We start from the raw sequence: 15,026 nt of genomic DNA on the forward strand, positions 1-15,026 counted from the left end.
TCATTTGAAGTAGTCCACTTATTAACTTATTTATCTGGGTACACAGGTGACGATCGACAATAAGGTTAGCCGTGAGATAAAGAGGCGGATACCGGCTGCAAACAGGGACTGCTTCGAATTGCGTAACTAGCTCAAGTCCCGTAGCATGCAAACCCGTACGAATCTAGCACTCTATAAAACACTGATTCTCCTGGTGGTCCTCTATGGTCATGAACTGAAAGAGGCTGATCGGGGAGCCCTTGAAGTGTTTGTGTGTAGAATCTTGCGTCCAATCCTTAGCGGCAAACTGAAATGAACCATGTTCTAAGCATACCAATCGACAGATATAGTCAAGTGAATAAAACACGGCAGGCTTCAATGGGCTGGGACTGTAGCTAGAATGCCGAGGAGCGTAAAAACCAGTAAAAAATATGGGACCTACTCGCCTCGACTCCCATTGAAACTTGGCTGGCAGCTGAGTCACAAAAAATCGAACAGTTTCGCAGACGAGCTACTCATCCAAAATCCAGTCAACTCGCCATCTGCAGTACCGAAATTAACTCGTCGCTCGCCTCGAATTCTTTAATAGAAGTTTATATTTAGCAGGCATCCCGAAAGAAGCCGTCAAGTTCGGGGTGAACTGCTCACTCGTTGGATGTGTGCTGTCAACTAGGATGACCGCTTAATAGGTGTTAGAGGCGACTGGACGATAGCAGCCCAAGACATGACGTTATCTGAATTCGGCACTGGATCGATAATCGGTGCATATCGGCTAACTGTGAGATTTGCTTAAAGGATCTGTAGTTTAACAAAACTTATTGGATATTATTTAATTCAAGAAACAACCACATTTTTTGTTGAAGGATTTATTGAATAATTTATAAAATGAAAACGACTTTACTCAAATCAAAACAAAAAAAAACTTTTCTCGCCAACCAAATGCCCGCTGCAGTGCATCGATTCAAACCCTCAGTGACTCTCGCCCTTTTTGCCAGCCACTCGCTGAAAATCATCCATCTTAGTTGTTTGAATTGGTGATCCTATAAAAGCCAGATGATCGATAATGGTCGTCTCATCGCCCGACTGATTGTCTTTCACGAACAGTTGAATATTCTGCACGTTTTGGAACTTGACGAAACGCAGTGGAATCGGTGAACCAGACTCCAGATCCTTCTTGTCTATCGTCAGATCTTGCACCGAAATTTGTGATTCGGCCATATCGAAGTCAATTGTTCGGGGCTGATTAATGAAAATCTTAATGTTTTTCGGTCCATGCGATGGCGGAGCCTTCAACTTGATCGAACTGATCTTAACAACCTGATTGAAAGTGATCGAAATTATCAGCTGTTCGTCACAGTCGGACGCCAAATGCCCCCCATTGGAACTAAAAGCGTTTGCCAACGGATGATCATCCGATTCATTCAGACACTCGCATTGGTTCTTTTGAATAAAAGTAATCAAATCCAGCTGCCGTCAAAAACTGTGATTAGTAGTGTTTCGAACGATTACAGTTTGAAATATCTTACCATTCCATGGCCATAGTCTTCACCGGATTCGTCCACACTGGCTTCGTAATGTTTCTGGATTTTGGCTTCCAGTCCGTTAATGTCTGCTCCTTGCATGCGGTCAATTTTCGTCTACAGATAACAAAATCTATTAGAACTGGAAACAAACAAGCAATTTTCATTTACCCTAGCACGGTAGAAAATAAAGGTCGGCATTGCCGACACACCTTGAGAGGAAGCGGTTTCGGCACATTTATCTACATCCACTTTGAGGAATACTGCTTTCGGATATTTAGCTGGCAGTTGTTCGAAAAGTGGTGCAATATTTCTGCAGGGACCGCACCTGAAACAAGCAGAAAATTTCTCTAGTATAATTAAGCGACGAAACCAGTTCAAACTCTCACCAAGTGGCGGTGAAATCCACAACAACCAATTTTCCACCCGCTGCAGATAGTTCCGCTTGGAAGTGAGCTTCATCGTTGATTGCTCTAACGGCCATAGTTGAGGTTTCCTTTTTCTTGGCACAAAACTGAGACGTTCAATCACCAGATAATTCTAATTTGTAAAAGATATTTACCGATTTAATAAGCGAACTTTGCGTTACGTTCAAAAGCAGAATCGAGCAGAACAACAATGACGAGAGATTTTTGACTGACGGAGACATTAGCTGTCAAATCAACGGTTAAAGAATACATGGTTGCCAGATTTTAAAAAGAATGTTTCATTGTGTAATGACATTTCGCTCCTGAAATGGAGAAAAGTACCAAGCATTATTGAATTATTAAAAAGTCATTCAACTGTATTAATATTGCGAAAATTTCAACTGAAATCAGCAAAGGACGCGGTTTTCAAGTATACGAACCGACCATTTGAATGATGTCCCGCATAGTCAATTACCATAAAACGCGGTACAGTTCCTGAATGTTATCGTTATACCATACGGAGTTTCTGTTGATTATGGGTATTTCAAGGTAGAGGCAAATGGTAAAAATTAAGCGTTGACAATTTAACCGATTCAACGCAAAACATTAAAAATCGTACAACTTCTACATTAGAATTTAAACTAGGAAAATAGACATTTTGTGCCACAGGTAATCATTTTATGGAACATCTAGTAGACTGATTGCTGTCAAGTAAACGTTATAAAATACGAATTATATGTTTATTCTAGTACTTATTCGGTTTTCGGTTCAAAATTTGAGGTTACAGGAGCTTGTAGGCATATCAGATTGAGCTTGCATTTTAGTTTAAAACCAACTGTTCAATTAACAAATTTAAGTAGAGTTTTACCTAAATTATAATCACTTTATTGAATAAAAACAGCTTACTATTAAGCATTCACCCAAAACACCCATTAACAACGAACAAAATTAATCAACGATTACAATTTTTGTTTCAACTCATCCATTAACGTAGACCATGCTTTTTCCGCCTGCTGTTGTGAGTAATCGTAGCTCCAAGCGGTGCAGAACACAATATCGGAATGTTTTACCAGTTCTACATTACTCATTTGTGCGTTGACCCTCTTCGAAGCCTCCTCTTCACTGAGCCCGTTTCTTTCGGTTAACCGTTTAATGGCTTCCTCCCTTGGAATAAAACAAGACCACACTTCATGACAAGCTGCTTGCCAACCAGCACGAAGTAGAAGGGCAGCTTCCATTATAATAACCTGTTTGTTTTCTTTATCACACATCTCCGCAATTCGTTCCTTTGCTCTTGCTAAGATCGCGTCCCACAGGATGGTATTGAGCAAGTTCAGTTTATCCGGATCCGAGAAAACAATTGCACCCAATGATTTACGGTTGATCGTTTTATCTTCGTTTAGAATTCCGATACCAAAATTATTGACCACTGCTTGGTAGCAACTTTCTCCTGGTTCATACAATTCATGAGCAATCTTGTCGCAATCAATCACTCCGGCTCCGAGTTTTTGAAATCTTTCCGCCATTTTACTCTTACCGGATGCCACTCCTCCAACTAAACCGATTATGTATGGGTTAGTACTTAGGTGTGGCTTAGGTTCACGTGGTCTCAAACGAGCACCGAGCAGGTCCATTCGTTGATTGCTAGAGCTAATTTTGTCTTCTTTATCATCGATTGTCGACTCATCGTCAAGCAATTCGATTGTATGGGTTTGTAGTTGATTCAGCCCTTTACTGTTACGCAGTTCATTTACTTTAGCACCACCGCGAGCAGTTTCACTACTGACCACGATCATCTAGAGAAAATATATGTAAGTCAAATGGCGGTACCAGTGATTAAAAACTTACGTCCATATTTGGGTCATTAGCCGTTGGACCGAACGGATCACTAATGGGTACTACCTCATATCTTAGCGTTGAATCAATATCCTCTAGAAAATGACGAACTTCTTTTATTCGTTGTTCTACTGGTAAAATTAGCTCCCACAGTTTTTTACTTTTAATCATGTTATCATCAGTAACGCCCACTACTAACCGTTCCTCGGCCAACAACACGGCTTGCGTTAGTAAAACTTTATGACCAGCATGCAGTCGGTCAAAGGTACCCCCTAGCACCACATTTTTGAATGTTTTCGTTGGTTCGCATAAACCAGTTGCATCGATTGAAAATGCTTTGCTTCCCAGTTCAACGACTTTAGAATCGCCATAAAACCTCAAAATATTTTCCGTGTGTTCAACCGAAGCGATTGGATAGTCGAAGAAAAGATAGTCAATTTTTCGCTTCAGCGGAACGAAATCTTTCGACTTTAGTGGGCTAACGAGAAATCTTAAATCCACCCCTGCACCGAGCACTCGCGGTGAACTTTGGTAAACATTGGCAATCAGCTTGCCAAAAGCGGTGGCTCTGTTTACGTCCGTGAAGCGAGGATGTAACTGCACGTACAACGTTCCAAGAGCGTACTTGCGGGCTGCTGCCAACGTGCCGGGAAAGTTAGCATGATGCACTGCCGTAAGGAGGCCAGTTTTCGTGGACATTTTATCGAGAATATTTACACGCAAGGAGCACTACTTTCACAACCGAAACACATCGCGTATTCATACAGTGGATATAATCTCAGCACAGAGATGCCAGATGTTTTTGAAAAATGTCTGCAACTGCTCGAAAAACCGGAAAAATGTGCTCGAAATCTGAAAAAAATCTATCCGTGAACCGAAAAAATTTCGTTCACGCGGGCAAGTCTGTAAAAATCTGCACACATTTTAAGAAAATCTGCGCAAATATAGGGAGACTCTGACAAAAATCTGCAGAAAGCGTGGAAAAACTGCAAATATCTGCAAATCACTAAAAATCTGCACACGGACTCCAAAAAATATGCGTTTTGCAGACAAATCTGCACATTTGGTATCCCTGTCTCAGCATGACATTTGATTTCGTGACGTGTGAGTGTATTATCATTTCGTTTTATTGTACTAAAACCAGGGCAACCAGATGTGCAAATTTGTCTGGTGATTGCAGAACTTTTGTAGTTCAGCAGATTTGAAAATATTTTCAACTGTTTTTGCTTAGGATTTGTGTACATATTTTTGGTTTTCAGACTCAAATTCATTTGCCTGCGTGGCATCCCCTTAAGTGCTGAACAATTTTTACTTCTCTGGTAGTACCGGCGGTGATACCCAATCTAGGTTAATATTCTTTTATTCTATCTGCGAGCAGTGATGCAACAAATACAAATTTATTTGCATTTATACAGATTTTTTGCGTATTTTACATACAGATATCTGCATATACAGATTACAGATTTTCTGGAAATAATACAGATTTATACAGATTTTTTTTGGTTTTCATGGGGTCGTAAATTAAACTTCTTAATATAGTTGAAAAACATAAATTAACTCAAATGCGGTGGAGCGTGTCGGAGGTTTTATTATTTTCATATGCTACGTATAAACGTGTGCATGAATGAATCACGGAAAAAATGTTTAACAAGCTATATTGCATTTTTTTTCGAGAAGGATATGTCCAGTACATATGCAGATTTTATTTTACAGATTTTTTCAAATTTTACCAAGGTGATAAGATTTTTTAAGCTCCAAAATACAGATGAAAATGTGGCACCACTGTCTGCGAGATACACAATTAAGCATAACGATATCAATTGTTTACGCGGTTCGTGTGAGGTTTGTTTATGCTTATATTGGGTAATTTACGCGGGCTTCGTAATTTTTCTTATTCATAGAAATATGCCTTCAGAGATGCCGTATACGGACGTCCATCGTGTATTTCTACAGGCTCTGGATCATCATGGCACAATGAGCGCCAAACAAGCCTACAAAGCGTTGCTAGGCGTGTACGGAAAGTGTAAGTTTCATTCATTCGATTTCGCCTAACATATCAATAAGAACTATGTTTTTCTCAAAGATCACGATGATGAAACCATGCCCACCGAAGACGCTGTACCGGAAGTGGTAGCTACTATTAACGGAAAACTGCATCGATACGGCCAACGTGTAGCATTTGTGCACTATGAGCCCCTCGGTGTAGATTTTTATGTGTTCTGTAATCAAACAGAAAGTGCCATCGATCGGTTTCAAACTTGCTATACAGAATCCGAGATTGCCCTATTCCGCCTAATACTTCGAGAGATGGCCTGCAGCGAAGACCATAAACTACGTCCAATAGTCTGTCTCAATTTGACCACAAATATTGTTGGAAAATCGGTCAGTAAGATGCGGGCCGAAGAGCTGCTGGAAGAGTGGGAAAAGTTAGGCTACTTCGTGCAGCTTGATGGTATGTGGTGTTTTGGACCTCGCAGTACGACGGAATTCGGCTGGTATCTGAACCAGAATCACGGCGAGCAAATGCACAAGTGTAAACTGTGCAGTGAGCTGGTGTTTTATGTATGGTTTATTGTATTCTTCGCAGTGTTATTCTGTTATAATGATAATTTTTCTTCTAGGGAATACAGTGCCAAAAATGTCCGCTATCATTCCATCGTGAATGTATGAAGAAGTATCTGCGAAGACTTTCCAAATGCCCTGGATGCAACGAGCTCTGGGCGGTACCTGTCACTGCTTAAAATTTGAATTGGTATGAAAATATTTTTGTTGCGATAGATGTTATGTTTAATAAATTATAATATAAGCTTGAAATCCGCTTTTGTTAGATTTAATGGTAATGGGCAGTCTCAAAAGATAAAATGTTATATTTCGATTTCATTCCCATTTTTAAAGTTATCTTAATATATTGTTTGATAAATTAATCCACCTAGCGGTCAAACTCAGCCTTTCTCATTCAAACTTATTATTTGTAAAAATAGTTTTACAAGAATGCTTCAATGCAAATTCAATGCGATGACATGTGATTACTCTTTCATTAAAATGTTCGTTAACGTTCAGGAAGACATTTGAGGGAAAATAAAAGGTATCTTAATGCAAAAAGTTGAGATATAATTCATAAAACTACGTATGTTTGAAGATGATTTATGTATACAGCACAACAATATCGCACGCTAGCCTTCTAATAGCGTTCTTGATCAACCAGATTAGTTGGGAGAATTCGTGATCTATATTGTATTTAGCACATTTTGCATGCTGTTGGATAAGTACAACGATACACCGTGCCCCAGTGCTGAGTCGAAAAAAATTCCAGGTAGAAAAGATTTTCGACCTGATTGGGGATCGAATCCGATATCACAACCGTGTGAGAACCAATCGACATCGCTAACCACAGAGCCACGGGGAATACAGAATACAGAAAAACATATCAAAATACTTTTTTTGAATTTTATACGCATTATACAGTCCCTCTACAATTACGGGTCAGTCAACGTTTTGCCTGAATGTTCAAAAATGGAGATAAAATCGGAAAAATTATCAACCACGAATGCTTTACTATCTATTTCTGTGTTCTGATGTATACTTTCGATCGACAATTAGTTTTATTGCAGCTGATGTGTGTAAATCGGTTAAGAAGTAAAATATCATTTGCATAGCAAAAGACACAATTATGGGTCGCTTTTGGCATTCAAGATCATTTAGTCTATAAAATCATCAAAAAAAGTTATCTAAAAAGTTATTTCATTGTTGTAAAAGCTTGATAATGTTGTAAAAGCTTGATCATTTCATTAAGTCGTGATGTATTATCATGCAAAAGTAAGAAAAACACCGCAAAATGTAGCATTTCTACAATTATGGGTCACTTTACCTAATGCACGGAGCAGAATTATTTTTTTCAGTGACATTTTCAAAATTAAATCATTTCAATCGTATAAATAAGGTTACAAGTGAGTTATAAAAAATACCACTACCAATAAAAATAGAAATAAAAAATGTCGACTTCCGGTTTAAGCAAAATAACCTAAAGAGCTATTTGGCCAACAATTTCAATACTTCCAAAAGTAGAACTCCTTAAGTCTTTTTGAAATCCAAAATGGTGACTTACAGTTTCTGTAAATCAGCCTTAAATCACAAAATGCAATCCAATAAGGAAACTTCCGTTCTATGCGTTCTCGGAATATTGAAGTACGAAATGTGATGATGGATGGATAAGATGTGAAATATTTTTTAAGTGAGTTGAGCTAATGCAGCAATGAAGTATAAAAAAAAATCTTGGCTTCGAAACCTTTGATCCCGAGCATCGCCGGGAGCGTTCAACTAGTTTGCAATAAATTTTATTAAAATCTGTCCAGCCATCTCTGAGAAAAGTGAGTCAGAAAAAAAAGTTGCACATACACACACACACATACACACACATACACACATACATACATACATACAGAAAATGCTCAGTTCGTCGAAAGGGGTCAAGTGGTATATGACATTCGGCCATTGGGACCACTTTTATACCTTTGGTTTTTCCAGTGATTGCAATACCTTTCTAGGAGAAAGGCAAAACATGCAAATAAAAGTATTAGTGATAAATATGTTAATGTAGTTTATCATATTTCTTGTCACTCGGCTATTAATGAGAGCCAACGTGGGCGATAAACGTTTAACGTTAGTTCTCAAATCCTTGTGTGATTTAATGTTTTCATAGCAATCATGCTTAATATATAAATTATTATATTATTATAAAGGAACATACTTAAATGACGTAGCATTTTTTTCATGATTTTTAAAGCCCCCCCTCCCACCTCGTAGCATTTGGTCACCTAAACCCCCCTGAAAAACAAAACGTAGCATTCAAATAACACCCCTGTAGAGTTGAAGGGTTTACTTCAGTTCTTCTAATAAAAATCACAGTATTTATTCAATTTTCTATAGAGCTCTCTATTCGCGTGCCTTGTACCAATCTTGTCTCCTCTTCTTCTTCCTCTCGTTCCCGTTTTCATTGCAGTGCACCCAGACCCTACAACCTTCCCCCCCTCTCCGGTTCTGAAAAAACGTACAGAAATACGTGCAGTTATACGCGGAATTTTTCACGAGGTTTTTTACGCGGATATTTTAATTACCGCGTTTTTTCACGCGGATTTTTGAATTAACGCGCGCTAATTCAAAAACTTTTTCGCGAATTTGCGAATTAAAGCCCTATTTAGAGTTCCAAGCGAAGTGAAAATCTCATACAAAATGTTCCTTTTTTCACGCTCGTGAAAAATGCAACCAGCAAAACATTCACTTCGCTTGGAACTGTAAACAAATTCGATCCAGCGAAATCGAAGGTTGTGGATCCCATCTTTTTCACTGGGGTTTATATTTTTCACGCATGCAAACGGTAGTGAAAAAAGCAGCAGCAAGCGAAAACTTGCGTACGTTTATATTCTGTCAGTTGCAGCCAATTTTCATCTTGTACGTCAGAATACGATCATCAGTTGGCAAAATGCTTGGACCAGAGGGGAATTGAGAAGGTGGTTACATTCCATAATCCCCAAAGTATCGACGAACCCGTGGTTCAAGGGGTTGGATGTAGGTCGGGATTTCATTTGCGTGATGTCCCGGCTTATGTCCAATCACTATAGATATGACGCGCATCTCCGTCGTGTTGGGCTCAGGGAAAGTGGTATCTGTGCCTGTGGTGAAGGTTATCACGACATAGAGCACGTTGTTTGGTCATGCCCTGTACACCGTGACGCCAGGTCTAAATTAATAGCTTCCCTTCAGGCCAAAAGTAGGCAGCCGGCTGTTCCTGTTCGTGATGTCTTGGCGAGCCGTGACCTATCCTACATGTCCCTTATATACGTTTTCCTGAAATTCAACCACGCCCCAGTTTAATCCTATTCCCTTCCGCCTACATCCAACCAAACGACAAGAACACGTTAAGACCCCGGATCCGGAAACAGCAACTAGACTCGCACGATACTCTCAGGGCCCGAGGGAGACAATCCAATATGCCAGTCCGTAATATCTTGGCCCAGCAACGGAACATATTCAATATGCTGCTTACCTATGGCAATGGAAAACCATCAAACAACAAATCAGTGCTTTTAATGCAAAACGTTCTAGCTTTAAGTTAGATTTAGTTTCAGCTCGTTGTCGGCAACGAGGATAAAAAATTTGCTTTTAGTTATTAAGATACTTTAGAAAGTAAGCTACCAGATATAATTGGCGTCGTTAAACATTAAATTGTATTTGTGCCGTGTCAAATTAATTATAGATGAAGAAAAAAAAAATAAAGGCATATGAGTCCCATCTTAAGTTTAGCCTTCTAAGCATCTAGAATGAGTGGAATTAAAGTGTTCAGTTGTGGCCTTACGGTCTGCATCGATTTATAGTGAACTGTTTGATGATGATTGTAGACTCTATCTCAAACGATGTTTCATCTATCAGCTTTAGTTGCTTTTTGGTCAGTAACATGCACCGGTCCATGTTGCAGTCTGTTGAAACCAAACCATCATATTGCAACTCATATGATCCAATGTGGCCATTTAAAAAAAATGGATTGAATAAACTGTTCACATGAGATACACAATAAGGAATGATAATAAATGCCTTGGCCGTCTTAGAATGCGTGGAGACTAATATGCTTTTATTTTTTATATATAGAGAGAAAATAAAGGTAAACGAGTCCCATAATTATTTCCATATGGGACTCTTATGCTTTTATGGGCAGTAAAGGTGTTTAAACAACTTAGTATGATCCATGTCTGCAGAAAACACAGAAACTATTCCGGAAATGAAACGAGTATCTTGTAATTTGCACTATTAAAAGCCACAAAAAAGCAACGATTTTCGTATTCAAAACAGATTGTGTGTTTGGAAATCGAAGTGATTGTTTATGTAGCAGAAGATTTCAGAATGGCACAGATAAAACATTTCGACAGATCTCGCTGCAATACTTTGTGCAATGTTTTAGTGTATTTTTAGAATACATTTTTCCTGCAAAAAAACCAGTCTTAAAAAAAATGCTACGTCGATTTTACTACAACCCCCCCTCCCCCCTTGTCACAGCTTGTCACAAAATGATGATATCCCCCCTCCCCCCATTAATGCTACGTCATTTAAGTATGGTCCCTAAGGTGAAACGGGACGTGGTCGCAATCAACTCGAATTTTGCAATCTAATTTTTTCTTGTTTTATGAAGACTACGTACATGAAACTTTGTTCAATTGTTTTCACAACTGTTGCATGCCTGAAGTAGCAATTTGAGTGCTGTTTATTTAGTGGAAGCCGAATTTTTTACGTTCAAAATACAGAAGTAAAAAGAACTCTAACCTCAAAATTGTATAGGAAAAGACCACTATCCCGTTTCACCATAAATATATTATGAACCTATTTGCTAATGGCATTGAAAAAAAAAATCGTTCTTATAATTTATTCGTGTGTTGATGTACCAAAATCCAGTAATTTGATTCCAATGGATTAGATTTGGAGGTGTTTTAAGATCAATATTATGTATTTTATTAATATTAATCACATATGAAAAAAATCTTAAGGTTCTCCGTTACAAATTTATTTGCGGGGGACACGGATAAATTGCACATTCTATAGATCGGGTATAGGTCTTTTTGTATTCGAATTTTGTTTATTATTTTAAATTTTTAATATTTTTTTTTTAATTTTTTGGGCGCTAAACTTCTTACAAAAACATTTTTTCAAAAAATCACAGACGGAATATTCTCTCGGTAAAGATGCCGGATGACGGGAACTATTTCGTGCAGAGGCGTCTCGTCCACCTGTTCAAACTGTTCATAGGACAGGTAGACAATCTCAGACAAAAAGTTAACCGTTTCACATTTTTGGAGTGGATGAAAAATCATCGAAAGTAATTTATTTGTAATTGTAATGTTATCCCGAACATGCTTATTCTGTTGTCAACTTAGTGGAATCTTATTCGCCGCAAAGAATGTAACCTGATAGGTTACACTTCAAACTACGCCATACAACTCACACGCAACGCAACCCACACTCAGTTATGACTACCGTTTGTTCAGGCCTTTCATTTGAACCGAGAGTCGTTCAAACACTTCTCTGCGACAGGGCAAACGCAGTCTGCTATGTTCACCACTACTAATGCAACGCCTTGCGTAAAAATGACATTTTTGGTTCAAACTCATGGTTGAACGAAAAGCCGATAGCAACGAGAGAAGACATTCATTATACACCCTCTCTTCAGTGTCTTTTCACCTGTTTCGTTTTGCCTTTCTGTTTCTTCTCTCGACATCGTTGAAATTTGAGAGAGACCATGTGGCCGCGAGAGTACGCAGATTTCAATCTTCAGAGCTTTCGTAGCAGATTCATTCATTATTTTTCTGGGTGTGGTGGTGTTCTTTGGTTTTCATTCAAGCCTTTTCATCCATTTTGTTCATTCGAAAACTTGAACGTCGTTTAGCCCGTAAAGTACACGTTTGTCTTTTACGCGCTAATTACTTTCTAGTTTAAAATTTTATCATCGTCTAAGGATACGATTTAGCATGGAACTAAAATTCGACAAACAAAGCTAGGTTCTTTACTCACTTGAAGAGCTTAGAGGCAAAAACCTAACTAATAATAAACCTAACTTCGACTGTCGTTAGAAAAAAAACCTGCAAAAAATTATTCTGAAACGCTTTGGCTGGCAGAATAATCTGGCATTGCCTAACACAACGGCATCCGTTGAACGAACTTTATCAGTTCTTCGATGGAGCAAGAGTTATTTGTGGCTGCAATAGGGCCAGAATCGGTCATAGTTAATGACAATCATGATAATAGCTGTGGAAAACAGATTTCCTCTATGAAATGAAGCAGATATCATTTTTCTACGAAGAAATTATCGACAATTAGCGCTCATAATAGACAGTAGGATTCCTTTGCCATATAAATAAATGAAATTTGTCCAATCTTTCTTCACAACACTATTGTTTCAATGTAGCAAAAATTGGTTGAACAGGTAGCCCACTTGGCCACGCGTTGCCTCTGATTTCGTGTAACTCCGTAGATTCTACGGTTGTGCCATTCAAAACAATCCTGCTGTCATTGATAGCGGAGATTGTAGAAAGAAGAAAAAGAAGACTCTACGGTTTTCTCCTGATACGGTTTTCTCCTGATTCTTCTTCTGATTTCTTTATGGATTTCTCCGTATACTTGTACAAATTCAGTAGATCTGGCAAGCCTGCCCAAGAAAATAGATTTTGCAGCGTCATTACCGGCAGAATTCCGGTTCGGTTACGGGTTTCCTCAACATGGCACTTCTCACAGCGTTTCTTATTTTTTCTCGCTCACCCACGCACTGAGGACCATATTTCACGCTCCCGTCGCGATTCCTTTTCAGGCGAACCAAAAACACGCATCCTTTTCTGTTGGCGGTTCACTGCGATCTCTCTCCAGTGCCGTAGCATAAAAAAACACCAAGCCTGACGTTTTTTCCCATCAAGCTTCCAACCAACACAACCGCGCTTGGCTTCTTCGCCGTTAAAGCACTTCAGTTTTTCCGCCGCGGGAGGAGAAACGGGACCTAATTTTAACTAACACGCGATACAATTTACACCGATAATTTTAAACTTAAATTCTAAAACACCTAACATAAACTTCTAAATAAAATCTAACGTGAAAACAACGAATTAAAATTACACATGCAGTGGCGAGTATGTTGCTAGCCACTACAACAAAAATCAAAACAAAACTCCTACACACTGACAAGCAACATATCTTTACACGCTCGGCTATTATTATACAAAATTGGGTTAATTGCAACCTCGAGGGTTGCAGATTGTTTCAAACTTTTTGAAAACTTTTACCTTCGAGACATCATATTAGTCTAAGCTCATGGAAGCAAAAATAAATTGACCTGTTGGGACGGGGAGACTCTGTCCATCTTTATTTCGATATTGATACAGAGAATATCACAGAGAACGGATGGTGTCCATTCACGTCGTCTGTGCTAGGAATGCTCGCATGTAATTGGTTCATTATTCGCGTAAATTTGTCATTGAAACTTTTTATCAATTTTACCGCTTAGCAATGAAATTAGAGTAATAACTTGCATATAACAAAATTGTTATACATTTTATCTATCCAACAACATATTGGTTATTGTTATCTATCATGTGGTTATGCTGTTATTAACGTTTGAAATCTGACGCAATATTTGCCAGTTTCATTTTCAATTTTACAGAATGCATCCAAGTATAGTAAACAAAGACGTAGTCCCACGTTAAAGAGTGTAAATGGTCCACTATGATTGAACATATTAACTAGAAAATATTAGTCTTTAGTGTAAGTAACACAAAAATTTTCATTTATGAAAACAAGTTCCGATTGAAATAGTGATTCTGACCTCAAGAATAACGATTCTACCAAGTAATCATATCCTAATAAGGGTGATAAAAATAATAAGAAAGTGAGAGAGGATGATTGCGAAAACATTCATTGAGTTTGTTCAATTGCATTTTATGTATCATATTGTAATATTTTTGGTGCTGAAGAAGCGTAAAATAAAATTTTAAAACTTTTTAACTGTTCGATTGATTTGCTATAAATATTTTTTTTCAATTGATCAGTCACAATGAACCAACTCATTACATATCATTCTTTTGTTCAGTCAGAGTGGACCAACTTCACCTAGTCAGTTAGTTACCGGTCGTTGTCGAATTCATAACGCTGTTTTTCTTAATTGTCACTTTACATGATACAGTCAAAGAGTAACTCTAGCTGATAATACCAAAATTACACGGAAATATGGAAATCTTCAAAATTCACAGAGTAGTAAACTTCAAAATCGTTTTTCCCGAGATAACCAAAATGTCACTTGGTCCGGTCTGACTTAACACCGACCAATTGAAGTTCAAGCAATTTGAATTTTTCATGTATTGTAGAAAATAACTATCTGAGAACGCATTGTAGAGAATTGATATTACTTTGTAAAAAATGTGCTCCGAAAATATATTTTTTTTTGTAAAATGGAAACCCAATTTTGAATTGTTATATTTTTATTGTTATATTGTTATATCCTCGAATTTTGCCTAAATTTTTGCACGATAGTTTTCCTAAAAATTATTAAATAATTACGTGTGTGAAACATTGATCGATTATTTGCACTGTTGACGCATGCATAGAGTAGCAATTCGAGCGCTATTTATTAGGTGGAAGCTCAAAATCGGCAAGTGGAAAGAAACCTAACCTCAAAATTGTAAGAAAAAAGCCACCACCCAGTTTCAGTTTAAAAAACAAATATCATTCAGAACCATTTGAAGTATAAGTATGTTGAACG

The 15,026-nt window shown here is 38.0% G+C and overlaps 3 protein-coding genes across 3 annotated transcripts; 1 reads left to right on the forward strand and 2 right to left on the reverse strand.

Moving 5' to 3' along the window:
• Nucleotides 1–840: 840 nt before the first annotated feature.
• Nucleotides 841–2,212, reverse strand: LOC129721423 (thioredoxin-like protein 1). The gene is made up of 5 exons (XM_055673970.1): nt 2,062–2,212; nt 1,889–2,001; nt 1,671–1,827; nt 1,506–1,616; nt 841–1,446 (listed from the first exon to the last, which is right to left on the reverse strand). The coding sequence occupies exons 1-5, from the start codon at nt 2,146–2,148 to the stop codon at nt 949–951; spliced, it is 966 nt and encodes a 321-aa protein (XP_055529945.1). The 5' UTR covers nt 2,149–2,212; the 3' UTR covers nt 841–948.
• A 506-nt stretch (nt 2,213–2,718) lies between these two features.
• On the reverse strand, nt 2,719–4,514 carry LOC129721422 (bifunctional coenzyme A synthase). Its single transcript, XM_055673969.1, has 2 exons — nt 3,755–4,514; nt 2,719–3,702 (listed from the first exon to the last, which is right to left on the reverse strand). The coding sequence occupies exons 1-2, from the start codon at nt 4,439–4,441 to the stop codon at nt 2,866–2,868; spliced, it is 1,524 nt and encodes a 507-aa protein (XP_055529944.1). The 5' UTR covers nt 4,442–4,514; the 3' UTR covers nt 2,719–2,865.
• Nucleotides 4,515–5,487: 973 nt separating this feature from the next.
• On the forward strand, nt 5,488–6,556 carry LOC129723284 (non-structural maintenance of chromosomes element 1 homolog). Its single transcript, XM_055677407.1, has 4 exons — nt 5,488–5,584; nt 5,644–5,765; nt 5,826–6,304; nt 6,364–6,556. Exons 1-4 carry the CDS (start codon nt 5,508–5,510, stop codon nt 6,481–6,483), a joined length of 798 nt encoding a protein of 265 aa, XP_055533382.1. The 5' UTR covers nt 5,488–5,507; the 3' UTR covers nt 6,484–6,556.
• Nucleotides 6,557–15,026: the final 8,470 nt, after the last annotated feature.

The sequence above is a fragment of the Wyeomyia smithii genome, chromosome 2, assembly GCF_029784165.1.
Source record: "Wyeomyia smithii strain HCP4-BCI-WySm-NY-G18 chromosome 2, ASM2978416v1, whole genome shotgun sequence".
In the NCBI taxonomy this organism is placed as follows: Eukaryota; Metazoa; Arthropoda; class Insecta; order Diptera; family Culicidae; genus Wyeomyia; species Wyeomyia smithii.

What these genes read in the sequence shown, in the direction of transcription:
- LOC129721423 (XM_055673970.1), bottom strand. Translation starts at nt 2,148, where the DNA reads ATGTCTCCGTCAGTCAAAAATCTCTCGTCATTGTTGTTCTGCTCGATT. An exon ending in AAAGTTCGCTTATTAAATCG is followed by an intron (nt 2,002 to 2,061) that starts GTAAATATCTTT and finishes TTTTGTGCCAAG; the next exon opens with AAAAAGGAAACCTCAACTAT. An exon ending in TTATTTTCTACCGTGCTAGG is followed by an intron (nt 1,617 to 1,670) that starts GTAAATGAAAAT and finishes TGTTATCTGTAG; the next exon opens with ACGAAAATTGACCGCATGCA.
- LOC129723284 (XM_055677407.1), top strand. Translation starts at nt 5,508, where the DNA reads ATGAAAATGTGGCACCACTGTCTGCGAGATACACAATTAAGCATAACG. An exon ending in GCTAGGCGTGTACGGAAAGT is followed by an intron (nt 5,766 to 5,825) that starts GTAAGTTTCATT and finishes TTTTTCTCAAAG; the next exon opens with ATCACGATGATGAAACCATG. An exon ending in GCAGTGAGCTGGTGTTTTAT is followed by an intron (nt 6,305 to 6,363) that starts GTATGGTTTATT and finishes TTTTTCTTCTAG; the next exon opens with GGAATACAGTGCCAAAAATG.
- LOC129721422 (XM_055673969.1), bottom strand. Translation starts at nt 4,441, where the DNA reads ATGTCCACGAAAACTGGCCTCCTTACGGCAGTGCATCATGCTAACTTT. An exon ending in CTAATGACCCAAATATGGAC is followed by an intron (nt 3,703 to 3,754) that starts GTAAGTTTTTAA and finishes TATTTTCTCTAG; the next exon opens with ATGATCGTGGTCAGTAGTGA.